Raw genomic sequence first — 21662 nt, 5'->3', positions numbered from 1 at the left:
TGCAAATCCGACCGCATACCTGATGTTCATGAACATGACGCTGATCTGCTTCTGTGTTGTCTGTCAATGGTACTTCTTCCCTTACTGGGAAGTTATTCCTCACTGTCCAAATCCTTGATCAGGATGTTTGCAAGCAGGTGGATACTGGTTCTGCTGCCACTATCATCAATTCTCAGACGTATCTTCAGTTGGATTCTCCAATCCTATCACCTGTCACTAGACAATTACGGACATACAATAAACAGAAGATTTCTCTTTTGGGACAATTTAATGCTGAGGTATCTTACAAATAGGTCGTTTGCACTGTTCCGATATTTGTGGTCGACCATAGTAACGCGGAGAATCTTTTTGGTTTCGATGCCTTTCCCGTTTTCGGGTTCTCCATAGATGACTCTGTCAATATCGTCTCTGATGCTATTCCTTATGCTCAATTGGATCCCTTGTCAACGACATTTTTGTCCCTTTTTTCTCCTGGGTTAGGCCATGCAAACAACTTTGAAGCTCATATCACGCTCAAACCCACTGCTCGGCTTAAGTTTTTTCAGGCTCGGCCCATTCCTGTGGCCCTTCATGATCGGGTCAAACGGGAGCTGGATCGTCTCACTGCTTCAGGGGTCTTGCTTCCTGTCACTTCCAATGAGTGGTCCTCTCCTGTCGTCGTTGCTAAGCCCAATGGTGATATTCGTCTCTGTGGCAATTTCAAAGCCACTGTAAATGCTCAATGCTTCATCGACACTTACCCTATGCCCCAACCTGAAGAATTGTTCACTAAACTTGCTGGAGGCCAGTATTTTTCTAAACTTGACCTGTCAGAAGGTTATCATCAACTTCCTCTCGACACTGCTTCCCATCAGTTCCTGGTCCTTAACACGCCTTTCGGCCTCTATCAATACCAACGATTGCCATTCGGGGTTGCCAGTGCCCCTGCTCTCTTTCAGCGATTCTTGGAACAATTATTGCTCCCTGTCCCTGGGCGTATAAATTACATGGACGACATTGTTGTCACTGGCTCCACCACTGAAGAACATCTTCAGAATCTCCGCACACTTTTTCATGTCTTACAGACTGCTGGTCTTAAGTGTAATCCTCAGAAATCAAAATTTTTTCAGGGATCCATCATGTACTTGGGGTTTCAACTCTCTTGGGATGGTATTCGTCCGCTTCACCAAACTGTCACTGCGATTGATGCCCTTTCTTGCCCTACATCTGTTAAGGAACTGCAGGTCTTCTTGGGGAAAATAGTATACTATCACAGGTTTTTACCATCTGCGGCTTGGGTAGCTCAGCCGTTGCATCGCCTGTTGCATAAAAATGTGCCTTTTCACTGGTCCACGTCATGCGATGCGGTTTTCCAGAAATTGAAGACTATGCTGAAACAGGTCCCATGCCTGGCTACTTATCAATGTGGCCAACATCTTGTTCTTGCCACGGACGCCTCTCAATATGGGGTTGGTGCAGTCCTTGCGCACCGTTTTTCTGACGGTTCTGAACAACCCATTGCTTATGCCTCCAAAACACTCATGGATGCCCAACGAAAATATTCTCAAATTGAAAAAGAAGCTTTAGCCATTATTTATGCTCTTCATAAGTTTGGTGTTTTTCTCTATGGATCCAAATTTCATCTTGTTACGGACCACAAACCACTTGTTTCCTTGTTTCATCCATCAACATCGCTTCCCGACAAGGCTGCACACCGCCTCCAGCGTTGGACTCTTTACTTGTCTCGTTTCAATTATGTGATTTATTTCCGGCCGACAGCTCAACATGCGAATGCTGATGCACTGTCTCGCCTTCCCATGGGTCCTGATCTGGCATTCGATAGGGACGAACTTTTGTGTTTCCACCTGTATGTTGCCGAGCAACGGGTTGTGGACGGGTTTGCCATCACCGGGGACCGGCTGGCAGCTGCTGCGGGTTCTGACCCTACCCTCTCCTGGGTTTTACGCTGTATTCAGAAGGGTTGGCCAGATCGTCCGTCCGCTAAGGCTTCTGATCCGTTGTGGAACTACTACACTTTGCGTTACCGCCTCACGGCCAGTGATAGTGTTATCCTCCTTTCCACCGAAAATGCTTCGCCGCGTGTTGTTGTACCTGCGTCTTTGCGTGCTTCGGTCTTGTGCCTCCTTCACCAAGGACACTGGGGTGTCTCTCACACAAAATCTCTGGCGCGCCGTCATGTGTACTGGCCCGGCATCGACTCTGAAATCGCACACATGGTCGGTGCCTGCGGCCCTCGTGCGTCACAGGCCGCCGCCCCGAAGTCATCTTTGTCACTGTGGCCTTCGCCTGAGAAGCCCTGGGAGCGTATTCATGCTGACTTCACAGGACCTTTTTTACGTACTTATTGGCTTCTTGTTATTGACGCCTACTCTAACTTTCCTTTCATTGTCCGTTGCACGTTGCCTACCACCGTGGCAACCACCAATGCTCTAGCTTGCATTTTCTCTTTGGAAGGCCTTCCCTCTAATCTTGTTACTGATAATGGTCTGCAGTTTTCCTCTTCCGATTTTGCGGATTCTTGTGCCCGTCACGGTGTCACGCATATCACGTCCCCTCCGTTCCATCCACAGTCAGATGGTGAGGCTGAACGACTGGTCCGCTCATTTAAGGCTCAGATGAGGAAACTCCTGACTTCTTCTGCTGCTGCTGATGCGCTACTCCAATTTCTGGCTTCTTACCGTTTCACCCCCATAGGTGACCACAGCCCGGCTGAGCTCTCACATGGCCGACAGCTCCGCATGCTACTTCATCTTCTGCGGCCTTCCACCTCATGGCCGCGGGTGCCTTCGCTTGGCCGGTCCACCGCCGGCAACCTTGTATGGGTACAGGGATATGGCAGGCGGCCAAAATTGAGTCCTGGTCACATTTTACAACAGCGTGGCCAACTCCTGGATGAAATCGAGACGGACACGGGTGTCGCAGTGTGTCATTCGGACCAGCTTCGGCCTCGTGTACCGGCAACGCCTGTTCCGAATGCCGCTACACCACCTTTGGGTTTACCTGACACTCAGGATCTTGGAATCTCTCATTACTCACAATGCAGCCCTCTCATCATCATCTCGTTGCCAGCACAAGAACTGACACCACCAGGAGACATGCCCATGCAGGAACCAGGTGACCATCATCTGTCGGAGCAACTCTACTCGCCTCCTTCTCCTACGGATGCCGACACATCGCCCATGTCTCCTGTTATAACAACCGGACTTGCCGCTATGGGCAGATTGGGGCACGGGGCCCCAGCAGATTCGACCCCCACATCTCGACCCGTTATCATCGGGGACATTTCCGCCCGTACAGCAAGCCTCCTCCTCGAGACTCTACGGCCAGTCAAACAACACCTATGGTTGTTAGCAATCTACAGGCCACCCCCATCAAGATCAGTGCAAAAAATTCAAGGGGGGGAAAGGTGTTGTGACTCACAGATATTTCAAAGTGCCGCCGCGCAGTTACACACGTCCTCTACATGCGGCACTGTCTGCCAGCCGTGCAGCAGCCACGCCATCTAAGCGGCCAGCCAGCCAGCGGCTGCTAGACTTGGACTCAGTGCTGATTTGACTGTTACAGTGTACACAAGTCTTACTTTGTTTACTTGATCTGTGACTTACATATATTGTGCCGTCCTAGAAATATATTTGTTCAACTTGACATTATATCTGTCTGTCGGATTGCCGTATGGGGCATTAGGCTTGGCAGCCCCCTTTTTGCAAGGAATAGGTTATGTCATGGCACCAGCTTTCACCCTCTCCCTTCTCTCATCATAATTATTATCATCATCTTTATCATCATTGGGCAATGGCCTTGCCGCAGTGGATGTACCGGTTTGCATCAGATCACCCTAGTTAAGCGCTGTCAGGCGTGGCCGGCATTTGGACGGGTGACCGTCCAGGCCACCATGCACTGTTGTCATTTTTCGGGGTGCACTCAGCCTCGTGATGCGAACTGAGGAGCTCCTCAATAGAATAGTAGTGGCTCTGGTCAAAGAACACCATCATAACGATCAGGAGAGCAGCGTGCTGACCACATGCCCTTCCTATCCACATCCTCAGCTGAGGTCGATATGGCGGTCAGATGGTCCCAATGGGCCACTTGTGGCCTGAAGACGGAGTGTTTATCATCATTACACTACACTGCACTCACACACATGTGCGATTCACGCATATAATGTTACGAATATAGTAATGGAGGAACATAACTTATGTATGCAGGAACATAACTTATTATGTTCCTGCGTACATCTGAGGAAATGATTTAGGTTTTACATTTACACTTAGGCTGTTTTGTAAGAATTACTGATTTTCATTTAATACTTAGTTTCTAAGGTTTTCTTTTTTTCTTTCTTTCTTTTTATTTTTTTAAACAAACCTAGCTTGCTAGAATTGTTTGGTTTACTTTCTTAGTTATAGCATGACCATCTTTAGATGCTGCTTATGCGTGAGATTCTTGGTTAGAGATTGAGCTGAGGGGCAAACTTCAAACCATGTTGCTCACTGTAGCTGAATTGAAATAAAACTTATGAAACATGTTACTGCAGTAGTCACTTGTGTGGCTCACAATTTTTTGTCTATCAGTAAAATAGCTCTTTTACAATATTTTTAATCAACAACGCTTTCGAGAATTTTAGCTGCTGAGATAAGAATAAACAATGTTTTCCAGACTTAGTTTACGTAGTACCTTTCATAACCTAGAAACCAGATTGTTAATGATAAATATAACAGACCACAGAACAAACATGCATCCATAGCAAGTTATTATGTTTTTGTAAAGTAATATTTTAACCTAGCACTGAAAAGTTATGTTCATGGATCTAGAACGGGTGAGGTGGATGTGTATCCAGTCACTTTTCGTATTAGGAAGGTGATTCAAATGAAAAACGTAATTGTTTGTTATTGTACAAGTTAATTAATACAGAAAAATTAGAGATATACCATTTTTTGACATTGTATATAAAATAAGGGTAAGGCAACCCCTCACCTATAGTGAATCGATGCATGGAACACAGAAACACATGACATAGTCCATGTGGCTTTCAGTGCATGCATTCCACTGCTTCAGAAGTGCATGGATACCTCATGCAAAGAGTTCTTGTGGCTGTGAATGTGGCCACTTGTGCACTGCAGTTTTCACCTCTTCGTCACTTGCCTTCCAGCACTTCTTTGAGCTGTTCGGATAGATGACTGTCACTCAGGGTGAGGTCTGATGAGTAAGATGGGTGTCTGAGACATTCAAATTTCATATCCAACAATGGAACCTGCATATTGGAATATACATTGTTCAAATTTCATCTCCTTTAGTGTTGCTGCAATTGAATGGGCAGTATGGGAATGAGCATTAATGTGTTACAACAAAATGCCTGAACCAAGAAGTCCTCATTGTCTACTCCTGATCGCAAGGCAAAGGTGATTTTGTTGCAGATTTGAGTATGTATTACCTTTCCATGTAATGCCTAAAAAGAGAGTGAAAATGACTTTTCCTACCAGTGGTTGATTGAACAATATTTTTGTTATTGGCAAAAAACTGTGATGCCATTCCTTGCTTGATGTTTCAGTTTCAAGTTGGTGACAGTGCACCTATGTTTTATCTCATGTAATTGTTCTACCTAGTAATCAATTACACAGAAATTCCTCACTGCTGTTGTGGGTATGATGGTTTCTCAATTCAGTTGTCAACAGATGTGCAGAACACTTTATTGAACTGCAGGACATCATGGACAATAGTGTGTGTTGAACTAACACTAACATCCAAAATAGAGCATATCTCGTGTACAGTAATATCCTTGTTTTCCTTCAGAAGCTCTTCCACTCTGGCAGTACTTTCATTTGTCTCTAAGCGGTGTGCCCAGTGTGTGATTTGCAGGGGGGGATTCCCCCCCCCCCCCCTCTGCATCAGACCATCCCCTCCTCTGGCTTTACTTTATGTATCCCAACCTGGGATGTTTATTTCCCAAGCACTGGAGTAAAACTTTATGTATAATTTAAATTTGTGGAGCCGAACACTGAAAGTTTTTAATACAGTCTTACTATTAATATTATTAATATGTTTGCTTATTAATTTTGAAAAAGTGGTATGTAGTAGTTAACCATTTCAAAACATTTAGAACCAAATCATCATTCTCATGTTGTCATTGTTGCTTTCGTCTAAGGTGCGTTGTAATCCGTTTACTTGCTAGCTTGCGAGGGAAGTTGTGTGGCAGTCATACCGCAGCAGTCGTACCGCAGAGTTGGGTGAACTGGTGGCGGAAAGTCCCACCCCGGGCCCTGACACAGGGTGGTGATCAGCCCGGTACCTGTGCGAACATTCACCGTTAGGCCACCTTTTGGCAATGGTATGGCACGGAGTAACACGCCTGGGACGAAAGCACACCTTACTAAATAACGCACCATCGTCTGTTTCTAATTCCTAGGATACTATTTCGTGGACCTTCTTTAAATACTCTTCTCTTCCACCATCGTTTTATTTTCCTTTGGTTTTCATTTCCGTTGTTAGCTGCACGTGCAAGTGCCAAGTAGGCCGCCGCTGCGATACTTTATCATCCTTTATACTGCAAGACCGACACACGTGTGGCACAAATTCTGTTGCTTTGGTATAAATTAACCTGCCACATGCAACATACGCCACCAGATGTTGCCTGTTGTAGCATGCTACAAGACGACGCATGCCACATTTCTGTAGCATGCCACAATGTTGCAAGACGTCGCCCCAGTGTAAACGAGGCTTTAGAGCTAGGTCTGTATTTTATGGTGGATGTGATGTGTTGCGTACGAAACTAAAACCTGCAATCAGAACCAAATGTCATAGAAAACTGTGAAGAGGTGTCATCCTGCAGCAAGATAACGCTAGGCCACATTCTGCCAAACGGACAGCCGACGCAATAAAGGAGTTGTGATTCGAGGTGGTGGAACATCCACCATACAGTACAGACCTGGCTCCAAGTGATTTTCACATGTTTGGACCCTTAACGGAAGCACTACAGGGAAGAAGATTAGAAAGTGATGAAGACGTCATTGCTGCGGTACAAAATTGGTTACAGATGCAACCGAAAAATGTATTTTCTGATGAAAAAAAAAACTCGTAAAATGTCGGGAAAACTGCATTGAAGTCTAGGGAGGTTACATAGAAAAATAACGCATGTTTCAGTTTTCTATCATCAGAATAAGTACAGCTTTTCACAAATGTGCTTTACTTTTTGAATTCCCATCGTATACCTGTATGTAGATGATTTTGTAAATAAACTTTACCAATAATGTACTTTTAAAGATATAACAAGGGATAGCTTTTCTGACAGTGTATACGCGTGAATAGTGAGTTTCGGCATTAACATCTATTTATAAATAACTGTTTAACCATGGGTAACGCCACGGTCAAAGCTAGTAACATACGTAATTATACTAACCCCCTAAGACATCCCCCCCACTGGTAAAAGCACAAATCGCACACTGGGTGTGCCTGATTCAGGTGCAGATTGCCTCCATAGAAGTTATCCCGTTTCAACCTTTCTGCACCACTCATGCAGAGATGTGCATAAATCAATACACTATGCTTTCATTCTCTAACACATTTCAACAAGTTTAACAGCTTCACTTCTTGAAAACCATGTAACAGATCGCTGCTCCAGCGCCATACAATAGGATTGCCATATTTGCACTGATACAGTTTCCTTTTCTGTGATGCAACAGCTGGCTGCTAACTATTGGTCATTTGTCAAAACACAACTTCTGTCAGTTGCCAAATCAATATTGAATCATCCTTGTATGTCCTTGAGATTTGTGTCCCAACTGTTAATTTTTGATACAGTGCTCTCAATTCAGACACTGGGAAAGGTAAGAACTAGCCAGTGAATAGGTCTGGACAAAAGGTGAGTGTAAACAGGTGGGGAGCAGATGGTTTTGACAGCAGATGGTTTTGACATCTACTCCTTTCGTGGAATTATCCTTGAGGCAATTCAGAACATATATACAACAAATTATATAGTTAAGGATGTTGGCAATACTCCCCATTCTGTGAAGAGCTTGAAGCTAATACAACAGCCAAGGAAGCAAACAGAAAAGTAGAACATGCCGTATCACAAAGGATTAAGATGCTTCACTCCAGACCCAACTCGCGTTATTTGTTCATGAGACCCAGAAAATATTAGATACAGGCTCCCAGGTAGATGTTATTTTTCTTGACTTCCGGAAGGCGTTCGATACAGTTCCGCACTGTCGCCTGATAAACAAAGTAAGAGCCTACGGAATATCAGACCAGCTGTGTGGCTGGATTGAAGATTTTTTAGCAAACAGAACACAGCATGTTGTTATCAATGGAGAGACGTCTGCAGACGTTAAGGTAACCTCTGGCGTGCCACAGGGGAGTGTTATGGGATCATTGCTTTTCACAATATATATAAATGACCTAGTAGATAGTGTCAGAAGTTCCGTGCGGCTTTTCGCAGATGATGCTGTAGTATACAGAGAAATTGCAGCATTAGAAAATTGTAGCGAAATGCAGGAAGATCTGCAGCGGATAGGCACTTGGTGCAGGGAGTGGCAACTGTCCCTTAACATAGACAAATGTAATGTATTGCGAATACATAGAAAGAAGGATCCTTTATTGTATGATTATATGATAGCGGAACAAACACTGGTAGCAGTTACTTCTGTAAAATATCTGGGAGTATGCGTGCGGAACGATTTGAAGTGGAATGATCATATAAAATTAATTGTTGGTAAGGCGGGTACCAGGTTGAGATTCATTGGGAGAGTGCTTAGAAAATGTAGTCCAGCAACAAAGGAGGTGGCTTACAAAACACTCGTTCGACCTATACTTGAGTATTGCTCATCAGTGTGGGATCCGTACCAGATCGGGTTGACGGAGGAGATAGAGAAGATCCAAAGAAGAGTGGCGCGTTTCATCACAGGGTTATTTGGTAACTGTGATAGCGTTACGGAGATGTTTAATAAACTCAAGTGGCAGACTCTGCAAGAGAGGCGCTCTGCATCGCGGTGTAGCTTGCTCGCCAGGTTTCGAGAGGGTGCGTTTCTGGATGAGGTATCGAGTATATTGCTTCCCCCTACTTATACCTCCCGAGGAGATCACGAATGTAAAATTAGAGAGATTAGAGCGCGCACGGAGGCTTTCAGACAGTCGTTCTTCCCGCGAACCATACGCGACTGGAACAGGAAAGGGAGGTAATGACAGTGGCACGTAAAGTGCCCTCCGCCACACACTGTTGGATGGCTTGCGGAGTATGAATGTAGATGTAGATGTAGATGCAGGTCCTATCTGCTGAGGGGAAAGGTTCTGCACAGGTCTACAAAGGTAGTAAATAGCAGGTTAAGGCCAATCCAACCAACAAGTGAACCACCGTGCTTAACTCAGTTTGATGATACAGTTTATTTATCATGCAGTACGTAGCAGTTGGTGTTTTCATATTAGTACGCTACAGTTTAATTGTGTATACTGGGAGGGCACTTGGTATATGCCTTTAATTCTAGCAGATGATTAACCAATTTATTATGTATTTTCTCAAGTTCTGCATTGTGCCATATTTGGAGATATTGATAAAGTGAGAGACTTTCTCTGTGATATGAAGTGGCTGGATCATAAATATTCTGGTAGTCATCTCTTATTCAGAAATGCTGTAATACTGACTGGTTTAGAATAAATAAGAATTGATGAAACATAATATAGCTGAAACTGCCATTTATTATAATTTCCATTTGTGAAAATGTCATTATAACTTGGAGGTTCTATTTATTTCAGAAAATGGTTTGGTGAGGATGGGAAACTGATAAGCATGCCTGATCCACAGATATATAAATCATATAATCCACCAGTATCTGAAGAATGTCGTTCTAGGCTGGAGCTGGAATATAAACTAGTAGGTGAAATTTAAAGCTTTTATTTATTTATTTATTGATCTATTGTTCTTGTGGTTTTATGATAATTTGAGGTCAGTTATTAATTAAAAATGTATAATAAGTATAAAATGAACCACACACAAACTTGGTCAAGCTTTTTCCTTCTTAAAGCCCTTGATCAAGGCAGGATGCAGTATTTCATGACTTCCAACAAGCATTTCACTTGGTACTACATGAAAGTCTATTAACAGTTGTACAATCATATTTAGTACCAAACAGAATTTGTGATTGGATTAAGGATTTCTTTGTAGGGAGGACACAGCATGTTACACTGGGTGGGGAGCCATCAACAGAATTAAAAGTAACTACAGTCTTTCCCCAGGGAAGTGCAGTGGGACCCAAGCTGTTCATGTTGTACGTGAATGATCTGTCAGACAATATTAATAGTAACTTAAGCCTTTTTGCATATGATGCATGGGAGAGGATCACATAAATACTAAAAAGTCTGAACTGCCAAATGCTTGAATACAGGCACCATCTGTCCTGGGAATACCTACTTACAAACTTTTGGGTACCAGTATTAAGCAAAGAATCTAGAAGTATACTACTGCTTCCTATGCATTTCTCTTTAGGGACCATGAAGTCTCATGTTCCTCTTTGTTGGGGGATAAGGGTTCCTATTCTGCGTGAACTTCAGCAGAAATTACATCTTGTCTCATTCTAGTAAATCTCTTCTTAACTGGAAACATGCAGTCAGGCTGTGCTCTTTGTTAGTGCAAAAACTTTAGGACTACAGAATTTCATTTAGTTTATGGTTCATAGTATTACAGTGTATTGGAGTACTGGAGGGCAGCGTGCAGGATAAAAATCATAGAGAGAGACAAAGAGCTGAATACACAAAGCAGATTCAGAAGGATGTAGGTTTCAGTAGGTACTTGGAGATGAAGAAGGTTGCACAGGATCTGAAAACCACATGAACAACACCACCAACAACAACATCAAGAGTATTACATTATAAAAATGTTGAAACAATTTGATGTGAAGACAGCATTTTTGAATGGAAAACTTCAAGATGAAGAATACATGGAACAACCAGAAGGCCGTGCCCGCATTCGGGAGGATGACGGTACAATCCCGTGTCCGGCCATCCTGATTTAGGTTTTCTGTGATTTCCCTAAATCGCTCCAGGCAAATGCTGGGAGGGTTCCTTTGAAAGGGCACGGCTGGCTTCCTTCCCCAAGGTTCCCTAATCTGATGAGACCGATGACCTTGCTGTTTGGTCTCTTCCCACAAACAACCCAAAACAACCAAACCCAGAAGGCCTTGAAGACAGACGCATTGAGTGTGTCTCCTGAAATGGAGTCTCTATGGACTAAAACAAGCACCACACTGCTGGAACAAACGGCTTATGGGAGTTATGGAGAAAGCAGGTTTTTGGAACAGTGCTGCAGATCCTTGTTTGTTTTATCGCAAATGCAATGAAAAAAGACTTTATGTAGCTATTTACATTGATGACGGTCTAATTGTTGGCAGTGACGAAGAAGAAATAACAGCATTTCTGAACACTTTACAATGTGAATTTGATATAACATTGGGGACTCTTGACAGTTTTCTTGGCATAAAAATAAAACAAAATGAAAATGGAGCAATTATGATAAGTCAAGAAAAGTACACAAAAGAAATACTGGAAAGAATCGAATGGCAGAATCTAACATGAATTCAACTCCCACTGGATATGAAGAAAATGATCAGAATGAAAAAAAAAAGCAATTTCATCCTCCGTTCCCTATAGTGAGGCAATTGGATGTCTTATGTATCTCTCAATAGCAACTCATCCAGACATAAGTTTTGCAGTCAATAAAGCTGCTCAAGCTATGAGAAAACCAACTGCTTCAGACTGGAACCGAATTAAACACATATTTTGGTATCTGAAAGGTACATTAAATTATGGCATTAGCTATGATAGAGAAGAAAATCTGAGAATTTACAGTGATGCTGATTTTGCTGGAGACAAACAGACAAGACGTTCAACAACTGGTATTGTGGCAAAGTACCATGGAGGGGCAATATCATGGACAAGTCAGTTGCAGAAGGTAGTGGCTACATCTACAACTGAAGCAGAAATCATTTCAGGTGAAGGAGCCAAAGAATTAATTTGGTTACGTCGTTTACTAAGTGACTTGGTTGAAATGCCGGAACAACCTCCAACACTTTATATTGACAATGCCAGTGCATTAAAATTGGCAAAAAACCTTGAATATCATTGTCTGTCAAAACACATAGAGGTCCGACACTTCTATGTTTGTGAAAGATTTCTGAATGGTGAAATTTTGGTCGAACATATAGATGGAAAAAACCAGTTAGCTGATCTGCTGACAAAGCCACTTGAGTGAATTCGATTTAATTTTCTGTGTGCAGAGATTGGTGTGAAGGAAGTCAAACAGTAACTCTTTGTTTTCATATGACTGTTTTATTTATCCTTTTAGAGGAAGTGTTGTAAAAAAGGAAAAATGTTTTTAACATTCAATGTAGTATTCCTTGGTATTTTCATGAAGTATGTTTTGTGTGTATAGGATGTCCTTGAAGTTCGTTTTTTCAGTTAAGTGCCAAATCTGTATCCTAAAGAAATATAGCATTTTAAATGAAACTGTTTTGTTCAGACTTACTAATTTGCAACATGATGCAATCACTTGCTTTGTTTGGGGTGCAGAAGACTGCAGTAAAGTGAGTGATTTACAAGCATTTTCATTTGTTTATAGAACAAGCTAAGTGGGAAATTTTTTAACACATAATATTACATGGTATAGTCACATTAATGACACCACCACCTATGTTTGACATCAATGCCCAATAACCACTCAAGGATGGCAGGTGGCAGCACTAGCAGTGGAGGGCATATAAAGCATATTAGAGGGATGCAGAAAATAGTGCAATCATTGTCATAATGCAGAAATTGAATAATTTATCTAATGTCCAAAAGGACATGATGATTGGCTTTTGGGCCAAGGGTGGAAGGATTTCCAAAATGGCTAAGTTTGTAAATTAATAATGTGTTGCTGTGATTAAAGTATACCATGCATGGTAAAATGGCACCATTCAAAATCGGCATCGAGTGTGTCATGAGCCATAGGTAATGGGAATGACAGCTGTGGAGATGTGTACGGGCAAATCGGGCAAATAGACATGCAGTTGTTGAACGACTGACCACTCTGAAGAACCAAGGGGCCACCAACAGTCTCGTCAATGACCGTTCTGTAAACATTGCTGCGTATGGGCCTCCACAGTGGGTGTCTAGTTCATGCATCAATGCGGACTGCTGTCCATCAGCAACAAAGGCTAATATTGCAACTGGATGTCCACTGAGTGGTGACAGGTGAACTTTTCAGGTGAATTACATTTTATGCTCCATTAGACAGAAAGCAAACATCCTGCAGTAATTGTTGGAAGGGTCAAGCCCTGAGGAGGGAGCATTATGGTCTGGGCAATATCTTTGTGGCGTTTCCTAGGTGATCTCGTCATTGTGGAAGGTATAGTAGACCAACACATGTATGCATCTATTCTTGGGCACCATGTCCACATGTACATGTAGTTTCCTTGGCACAATGCCAGCAGGACAATGAAATGTGCCACATAGCTGGCAGTGTACATGTGTGGTTTGAAGAGCACCATGATGAGTTTACTGTACTCTCCTGGCCACCAAACTCCCTGGATTTGAACCCAGTAAAGAATCTGTGGGACCACCTCAATGGGGCTATTCGCACCTTGGATCCTCATTGGAGAAATCTAGTGCAGATGGCCGTGGCACTAGAGTCAATTTGGCTCCACATCCCTGTTGGTACCTTTCAGAGCCTCATTGACTCTCTTTCTGCTTGCCTCTCAGTGGTCTGCCCTGCAAAATGTGGTGATTCAGGCTTTTGATAGGTGGTGACATTAGTGTAGCAAAGCCGTGAAGTCATATTTGTTGTGTCACTGTTTTTACTCTGTAAATGAATACTTAGAACAGTAATCGTGCTGTTTGTGTTAAATTGAAAACATTGAGCAATATAATACATTAGGATACTATAGTCCTACGTTAATATATGTTAACAATGTTAAATGATATTTTCTGACATCTGCAACGCACTGTGTACCATCAGATCACATGGAATAAATAAATAAATAAAGTGTGATGAACAGTGCAACATTGCAGCTGAAAGTGGAAACACTCTCTGCTGTGCATTTCACATTGGTCTGCAGAGGATGTCTGTAGATGTACAGACAGATTTTCAAGTGTTACAAAAGTCACACTGTAAGGATCTAAATACTACAGTGAGAAAGTGATCCGTGTGGTAACTGCTAAACAGGTACTGAAATACTGTCATCGAGATTCAAAATCCAGTCTGTTAAAAATGCAAGGTGACATACAAGATTACTGAGCAGTCAAAGGATGTCTGTATAAGAGTCCAACAACAATAAGCAAATACAAACAGAAGTACAACTAAGGCAAGACCTGGAAATATCATTAAATAGGAAGACACAAAAACATTTAAGAACAGAGAGAATGTGTTCCAAATAAAATGTGTGGTATTTGCATTAAACTATTTATAGCTGGAACAATAGTTGAGTTTTGATGCAGAGTAATGAACTGTATGTGAACTTACTGAAGTTTTTGTCCCAACATAGTAAAATACTAATAATTTTAAACAAGATCTCTGTGAAGCAATTAATCAGCAACTTATGAGGTATTTATTTGAAAATTCAGTCTCGATCTGCACAGTTTTCAAATAAATGTTATTTTCCACTTAAATCCTCAAGTGGTCTTCAGACATTATGACAAATTTAGTACCCTGTGAAAAATAGCATTTCCTGCTTGTAGGAACAATGAAGGAATAACAGGCATTAAGAAGAGAATTATTGAATAAGCCACTTGTGTACTTGTTACTAATACCATCTAGAATGAAAAGTAACTATCATTTAAATAGATACCATGTACTGCTTACTTTACCTCACTGCTTCCAATGCTCACCTAGTAAAGGAGGTGGGGGTAGAATAGTTAGTTTGGCATATGACACATTTTTTTTTATATGTGGGGCCTCCTTGATGCTGAAAGAATGGAAGTTCTTTTATAGATGAGAGGTTCCTGCCTGTGTGATAAGCTGATTATTTGTTTACTCCTATAAGACACTTGAAAAAATGATTTGCTGAATGGTCTAGGAACATGAAGAAGTTTGTTGTGTTTAGCAAAAATTATTTTAGAAAACCACAAAAGAAATAGAGCTATGTTGCAAAGGTTTAAATATCCACTGAAGAAGGCAAGGATAAATTAATGGTTTAATTTCAAATCCAATGGTTCTCAGGGCAAGAAATATTTAGAAACTGTGATCTCAGAGATCATGAGTGATGGAGCTATTCATCATCAGATGTGAAAGGCAATGGTTTGTTAATGTAGCCATCCATCTCTCTCTCTATCTATCTACCCACCATCTTTCCTATTGCTAATATAAGTTCTACACTTGGGCTTAATGTCTCTGTGTACTCTTTCTAGCTCAACAAAAGCACCACTTGTGTAATATTAAGTAAACAACTACACTGGATATTTCCAGAGAAATTTCAAACCATAACATTTCAGTACTTCATTTAACTCATATTTCTGATATCTCTTACTTAATGGATGGATATGTTTTCCATCTGGTAAAAATGTGTGTACAATGTAGAGGTCTACAAATGGTTTCCATGCAGCTTTTCATGGAGGACACCACCGAGTGCCCTGTGTACATAGACTGTTAGACCTTATCCATGCCATGACAGAACACCACTATGTCCAGAACCACTAACTGTTTTTTGAAAACAAGGATCTATGACTCATTTGATTTAACTTGATTCTTATTGACCCCATAAATACTGTTGCATGTTGTTACACATGGATATCTTTGCAGCACACCCTTATTCAACTGTAAACTTGAAAGTGCTTGATTGTTGACTTATCTGATGGAGCCAAGGGTTTCCAATATTCTATAATCCAGTGAGCAATTTTAGAAGCCAACGAAATAAAGTCCATTACCTATAATTATGGCCATAACATACACATACTGCTGGGTTCCTTGTTGTTTCCCCAACTCTTGTAAGATATTCAACATCTTATTTTTCTGTTAAAGTCACATTTCCCTCAGTTGCTGGACAAAATTCTGTTGCAGACAAACCAACAGAGTATGATAACTGATATGGTCAAAACAGTGCCATTCACAGTGGATGGCCATTGTTTCGGTGTAGTATCCCTAGCACATACATGACACTTTTACTTGAAGAAGTTCAGTATTTTCATTTTGGAGATGGAAAGTTACTTCCATCTGGCAACCATCATCATTCCTTTTCAGACTCCATAACCTTACATCAGTGTGCCATAAGCTGTGCAGTTTCCTTTCATTGTATAAGTGAAGAACTGCACATGTTATGTGCCTTAATAACGTACTGGGTGCTGTAAAAGTTTGCTGCACTGTTTCACCATGACTGCCTCTTGAATTTCTTATTACCTTAGTGATTAAAATATCAGCAGTGACAACAAAGGCAGAGATAAAGATATCATGCTTCAGGATGCATTTTCTATTACACGTAATACAACTCGGAGTCAGTTGGTCACAGAACTAGGATTGAAATCCAGTTAAGGTGTGATGTACAATGCTTCTGCTGTTATTGAATTACATCTTATTATATGTATCCTATTGCCAGTTATTTTGTATTACTCTTAATTATACAGTATGTAGTAACTCTTAATTTATTACTAACTTGACACTCTTCCTCACATCTTAAGTGGTTAAATCACTTATGTTCTCTCTCTTTCTTTTTACTATTTATTTAATGGTTTTGAGAATTATTTTCCTGTTATTAAATTACAAATGTTCCAAAATTTCTTTTTAACTGAATATGGGGGCAACTTATAACTGACAGTTACTTCTCACTCCTGTGTTCCCATTTTATTTATTTATTTATTTATTGTGGAATAGGTGTGTGGGGGGGGGGGATTATTTGTGGTGCAAAGAACCACAGTAAGCATGATGATGAGGAAGATACATCTCTGTGTTACATTCAGTGCATTTGTTATGTGTACAACTGTAGTCACTGAAAATATGTTCATTGAAAGAAGTGAATTTGTTATGTGTACAACTGTAGTCACTGAAAATATGTTCATTGAAAGAAGTGCATTTGTTATGTGTACAACTGTAGTCACTGAAAATATTTTCATTGAAAGATATAAAAGTGAGACTACATGAGTGGTTTCTTCTCTGACAGCTATGTACTCTAACCATAATATAAAATGAACCACCACATCAAATGTTGGGCCTCACTCTACCATTTGACCATTTAATGAGCAAGAGGTAGACATACTGCCTGCCAGGATTTCTGCCTTCACTGGGTCCCCTGGGCCTAAAACGAACTTACTACATTTTGGTTTTGATTTACAGGCTCCTGAGAATGGTAGTCCACACTTCCTTGAGAAAAATGTCTCTGCATACCTGTGCTCCTTTCCTCAAACTAAAACTTAGTGAGGAGGTGCAGTGGCCATGACACTGGATCAATTGAGAGGACTCAGGCTTCCTATAGTGTTTTTATATGACTTCATTCAAGTGCCAGGATAGGTCTGCAACAAACACTGATTCCTCCCCCTTGCCCTTGACCAATATTAACTATTACTCTTCTCTAATAACCTCACACCTGTTGGGGTATCAAACCTCCCGTAGCCTTCTTTTCCACAGACTGAAAACTGTGAACTCAAAGTACATATGCAGAGTGTAACAAATCACTCGTCTCTTGTAATTTGTTAGTTTGATAAAGTTAATTTATTGCTTCATAAGTCCCACTGTGCACAACTGAAAAATTGTCTTGTGTATATTATTTGGTATTTAACAGATGTTACGGTACTGATTTAATGCACTGTCGCGGAAGCTGCCTCTGCTGCAGCTGCCACACCCAGGCTAATAACTGCCATACCATACACTGATAATTACACAAGACACAACCATAAAAAAGATGATAATCATTAAGAATATTATCTTACTTCCAATGAATGATGACTTCAGATCACTATGTACCTACTTCCTGGGAAACTTTTCGTTGCACCATTTATTAACCTCAAAGTTATTTCAGTCACTTTTATTTCTTTAGTGAGTCTGTCTTATGACAGGTTCATTTTTATTTCTTTAGTATGTCTGTCTTATGACAGGTTTCAACTGGAGGCTCTCCATGCTCTCATGTTCTGAGCATCTTCCTTCATCTGTTCGTACATTCATCCTATTTTAATGTTGACCATCATTCTAATTCTCTTCCTACCCCTTCCTCTCATTCCTTCCACTTTTACCTCTATACTTCTATGTTGCAGACAATGCCTAAGCAGTATATTTCACAGCCAAGATTTTTTCCTCTTCCTGAACAATCCAATTTCAATCATGCTGTTACAATGGTGCCATAATCTTAGACCACTTGTTCTCACTTGTCAGGTACTGAAATGTTGCACCATATTTAAAAATCAGTGTTCCTATGTTATATATGTATTGGGCAGCATGCTCAGCAGCAGCAACTGGGTGGTCCAGCTGTTTCTTGGCCACAGTTCATTGGCCATTCATGCAGACAGACAGCTTTTTTGTTGTCATGCCCACATAGAATGCAGCACAGTGGTTGCAGCTTAACTTGTAGATACGTGACTGGTTTCACAGGCAGCCCTGTCTTTGATGGGATAGGTGATGCTTATGACCGGACTGGAGTAGATGGTGGTGGGAGGATTTATGGAACAGGTCTTGCATCTAGGTCTATTACATGGATAGGAGCCATGAGGCAAGGGATTGGGCATAGGGGTTTGTAGGGGTGGATGAAGATATTGGTTAGGTTCGGTGGGCAGCAGAATACTGCTGTGGGAGTGGTGGAAATTATAGTGGGCAGGACATTTCTCATTTCAGAGCATGACAACAGGGGAATGACAATGAGGGGAATGCCCCTCTGCGTCCAGATAGTGGAAATTAGGAAGATGGTGGATGGTTGGAGAGATAAGGCATGAGATATCTGTTTTTGTACAAGGTTGGGAGGGTAATTATGGTCTGTAAAGGCCTCGATGAGAACCCTCGGTATGTTTAAAGAAGGACAGCTCTTCACTACAGGTGTGATGGCTACGGGTGGCTAGGCTGTATGGAAGGGACTTCTTGGTATGGAATGGGTGGCAGTTGTCAAATTGGATGTATTACTGGTGCTTGGTGGGTTTGCTATGGATGGAGATACTGATGTAACCCTCTTTGAGGTGGAGGTTGGCATTGAGGAAGGTGGCTTGTTGGATCGAGGAAGACCAGGTGAAGCAAATGGGGGAGAAGGTGTTGGGGTTCTAGAAGAAAGTGGGTACGGTGTCCTCATCCTTGATTAAGATCACAAAGATGTCATCAATGAATGTGAACCAGGTGAGGGGAATGGAACCCCCCCCCCCCCCCTTGTGCCAAATGGCCTTACCATCAAATTACCCATCTTTGGCTGCAACCCCTCCTTCCACAATGATCTCCATGTGTCCAGTTTCTGCCAGTCCTTAACCCTCACCAACATAGACCTGGAAAACGAAGACAATCAGGCACAAACCTCCTTGCAATACTTCCTATCCATCAATAAAATTCTCCTGTTGTGCAATGCCAAATTCCTGGATCCCATAACATACACTGAAACTCTTGCCTTCCAGTAACTAGGAACTAGGGCAGCATGCACAACGCCACTTCAAGAAACTCTCCACCCTGTACACTTCTTACTCCTGCCTTGAACTACCACCATCTACCAACACCTCCAGACCTCTCCCACATCCCTTCATAGCTGACAAAACCCTGCCTAGCAGACCTACTACATTTACCCCACCTTCAAAAACTCTCTCCCATCGCCATGCAGAATCCAGAATCCAAACAGACCCAAAACACTGTCATGAACCTTTCCTCCAAAAGCCTTAGCCTCACAGAAGTATCAGTCCTTTCCAAAGGCCTCACCTTTTTCCATATTCCCAAATTCAATCATGAACTTTTTCACTACTCCAAAATTCAATCATGCAGGACTTGCTAAAGACATTCCCTTCTTCTCCCAGTCCCCAGAGCAGAAAAACATTTTGCCAAGACTCCTACCTATTGGACTCAAACAAAGACCAATAATAAACCATGCCTGACTGAGCTCACTCCTCCATTCAACCATGACCCAACTCCACTGTACCCAAACCGCTCCCTGTTAGCTTTCCAGAATTTTCTAACCCTGAACCTTGCCTCACCATGATTTCCCAAATCCCTCAAGATACAAACTAGCCTTACATCTTTAGAAAGAACCACAATCTCACCTCTAAAAACTAATCCCAACCTTAATATCGTACCTTCTGACAAGGGCTCCACCATTGTTATTAAACGCAAGGGTTACCCGACAGAAGGACTCTGCCAGCTCTCAGATTAATCTATCTACAAACCCTGCCATGATGACCCCATTCCAGATCTCCAGCAGGATCTCCAGTCTCTTCTCAAATCCTTATGCTCATCCCAGAACCTTGCCCAAGAGACCATCTCTCATATCACCCCTACCACTCACCACACTCTTACCTTCTACGTGCTTCCTAAATGGCATAAACCAGACAACCCAGGATGCACCATTGTGGCCAGTTACTGTCCCCCACTTAGAGAATCTTTGCTGTCTTACAACAGATTCCTCAGCCTATTACTCGCAGCCTACCCTCCCATATAGGGGATACTGATCTTTTTCCCCACCGACTCTCCACAGATCCTGTTCCTGTACCACACTGTACCCTGTTCATCACTGTTGATGTCACCTACCTTTACGCTAAGATCCCTAATGCCCATGGCCTTACCACTATTGAACACTACCTTCTCAATGCCCAACAGATTCCAAACCTACAATCTCCTTCCTAGTTGCTGTGACCAACTATATCCTCACCCACAATTTCTTCTCCTTTAAAGGCATCACCACTGTTGTAACTGCGACCAGAACGGTCGCGGGGTAGCAATGACGGAAAGTGTGTTGGGACCCATGGAGAGGCCCGTGAACAACAACACAATGGGAGAGGACAGACACAACCAATGAAGGACAGAACGAATACAACAAGATTGAACAACGGAGTCACAAGGAAACAAACATGTCCACTCGTACACGGAACAAGGAAGTAAGCTGTCTAGCGCGAAGTGAGGTGTAAACCGACATACGCGAGATTACACTGGTTGGCTGAGTGAGAGGCAGGCACTGAAGTACACTATCGGGGGTGCCGCTATTGGCCGCTGGGACCACGTGTCCGACTATGGCGCCCTCACATTAAAAATGGACCAAGAGGCACACGCCGCCACAGCTTACGGCGCGATGGTGCAGAGACCTCTATGGGTCTTCGACGTCCATGACGTCTGGCGCGGATTCAAATTCCGCAGTGCGCAGTACCAGAACCACAAACAAATCTGGGGTATGGCTGTGGGGGCTCACATGGTGCCATCCTATACCCACCAATTCATGGGCCAGAGTCCCAAACCCTTCATCTTGTTCAGATTCACTGATGACATCTTCATGATCTTGATCTAGTGTGAGGACACTCTATAACCTCAAAACCTTCTCCTACATTTGCTTCATCTGGTCCTCCTCAGCTTAAACAAGCCATCTTCCTCAATGTTGACCTCCACTTCAAAGATGGCTATATCAGTACCCCCATCCATAGCAAACTCACTAACTACCAATAATACCTCCAATTCGACAGCTACCACCCATTCCATACTGAGAAGTCCCTTCCACACAGCCTAGCCACCCACAGCCATCACACCTGTATCGATGAGCAGTCCCTCTTTAAATATACCAAGG

At 42.2% G+C, this 21662-nt stretch overlaps 1 protein-coding gene across 1 annotated transcript in view; it reads left to right on the top strand.

The window, feature by feature from the left end:
* The window catches only part of LOC126251758 (coiled-coil and C2 domain-containing protein 2A), a 606935-nt gene that overhangs the window by 280181 nt on the left and 305092 nt on the right, over positions 1-21662 (top strand). The window contains exon 9 of the mRNA XM_049952374.1: positions 9739-9856. Coding sequence (XP_049808331.1) covers positions 9739-9856 — 118 coding nt within the window. The remainder of the gene's footprint in view (positions 1-9738; positions 9857-21662) is intronic.

The sequence above is a fragment of the Schistocerca nitens genome, chromosome 4 (assembly GCF_023898315.1).
Source record: "Schistocerca nitens isolate TAMUIC-IGC-003100 chromosome 4, iqSchNite1.1, whole genome shotgun sequence".
NCBI classification, from domain to species: Eukaryota; Metazoa; Arthropoda; class Insecta; order Orthoptera; family Acrididae; genus Schistocerca; species Schistocerca nitens.
This window is presented reverse-complemented; position numbering and strand designations above follow the sequence as displayed.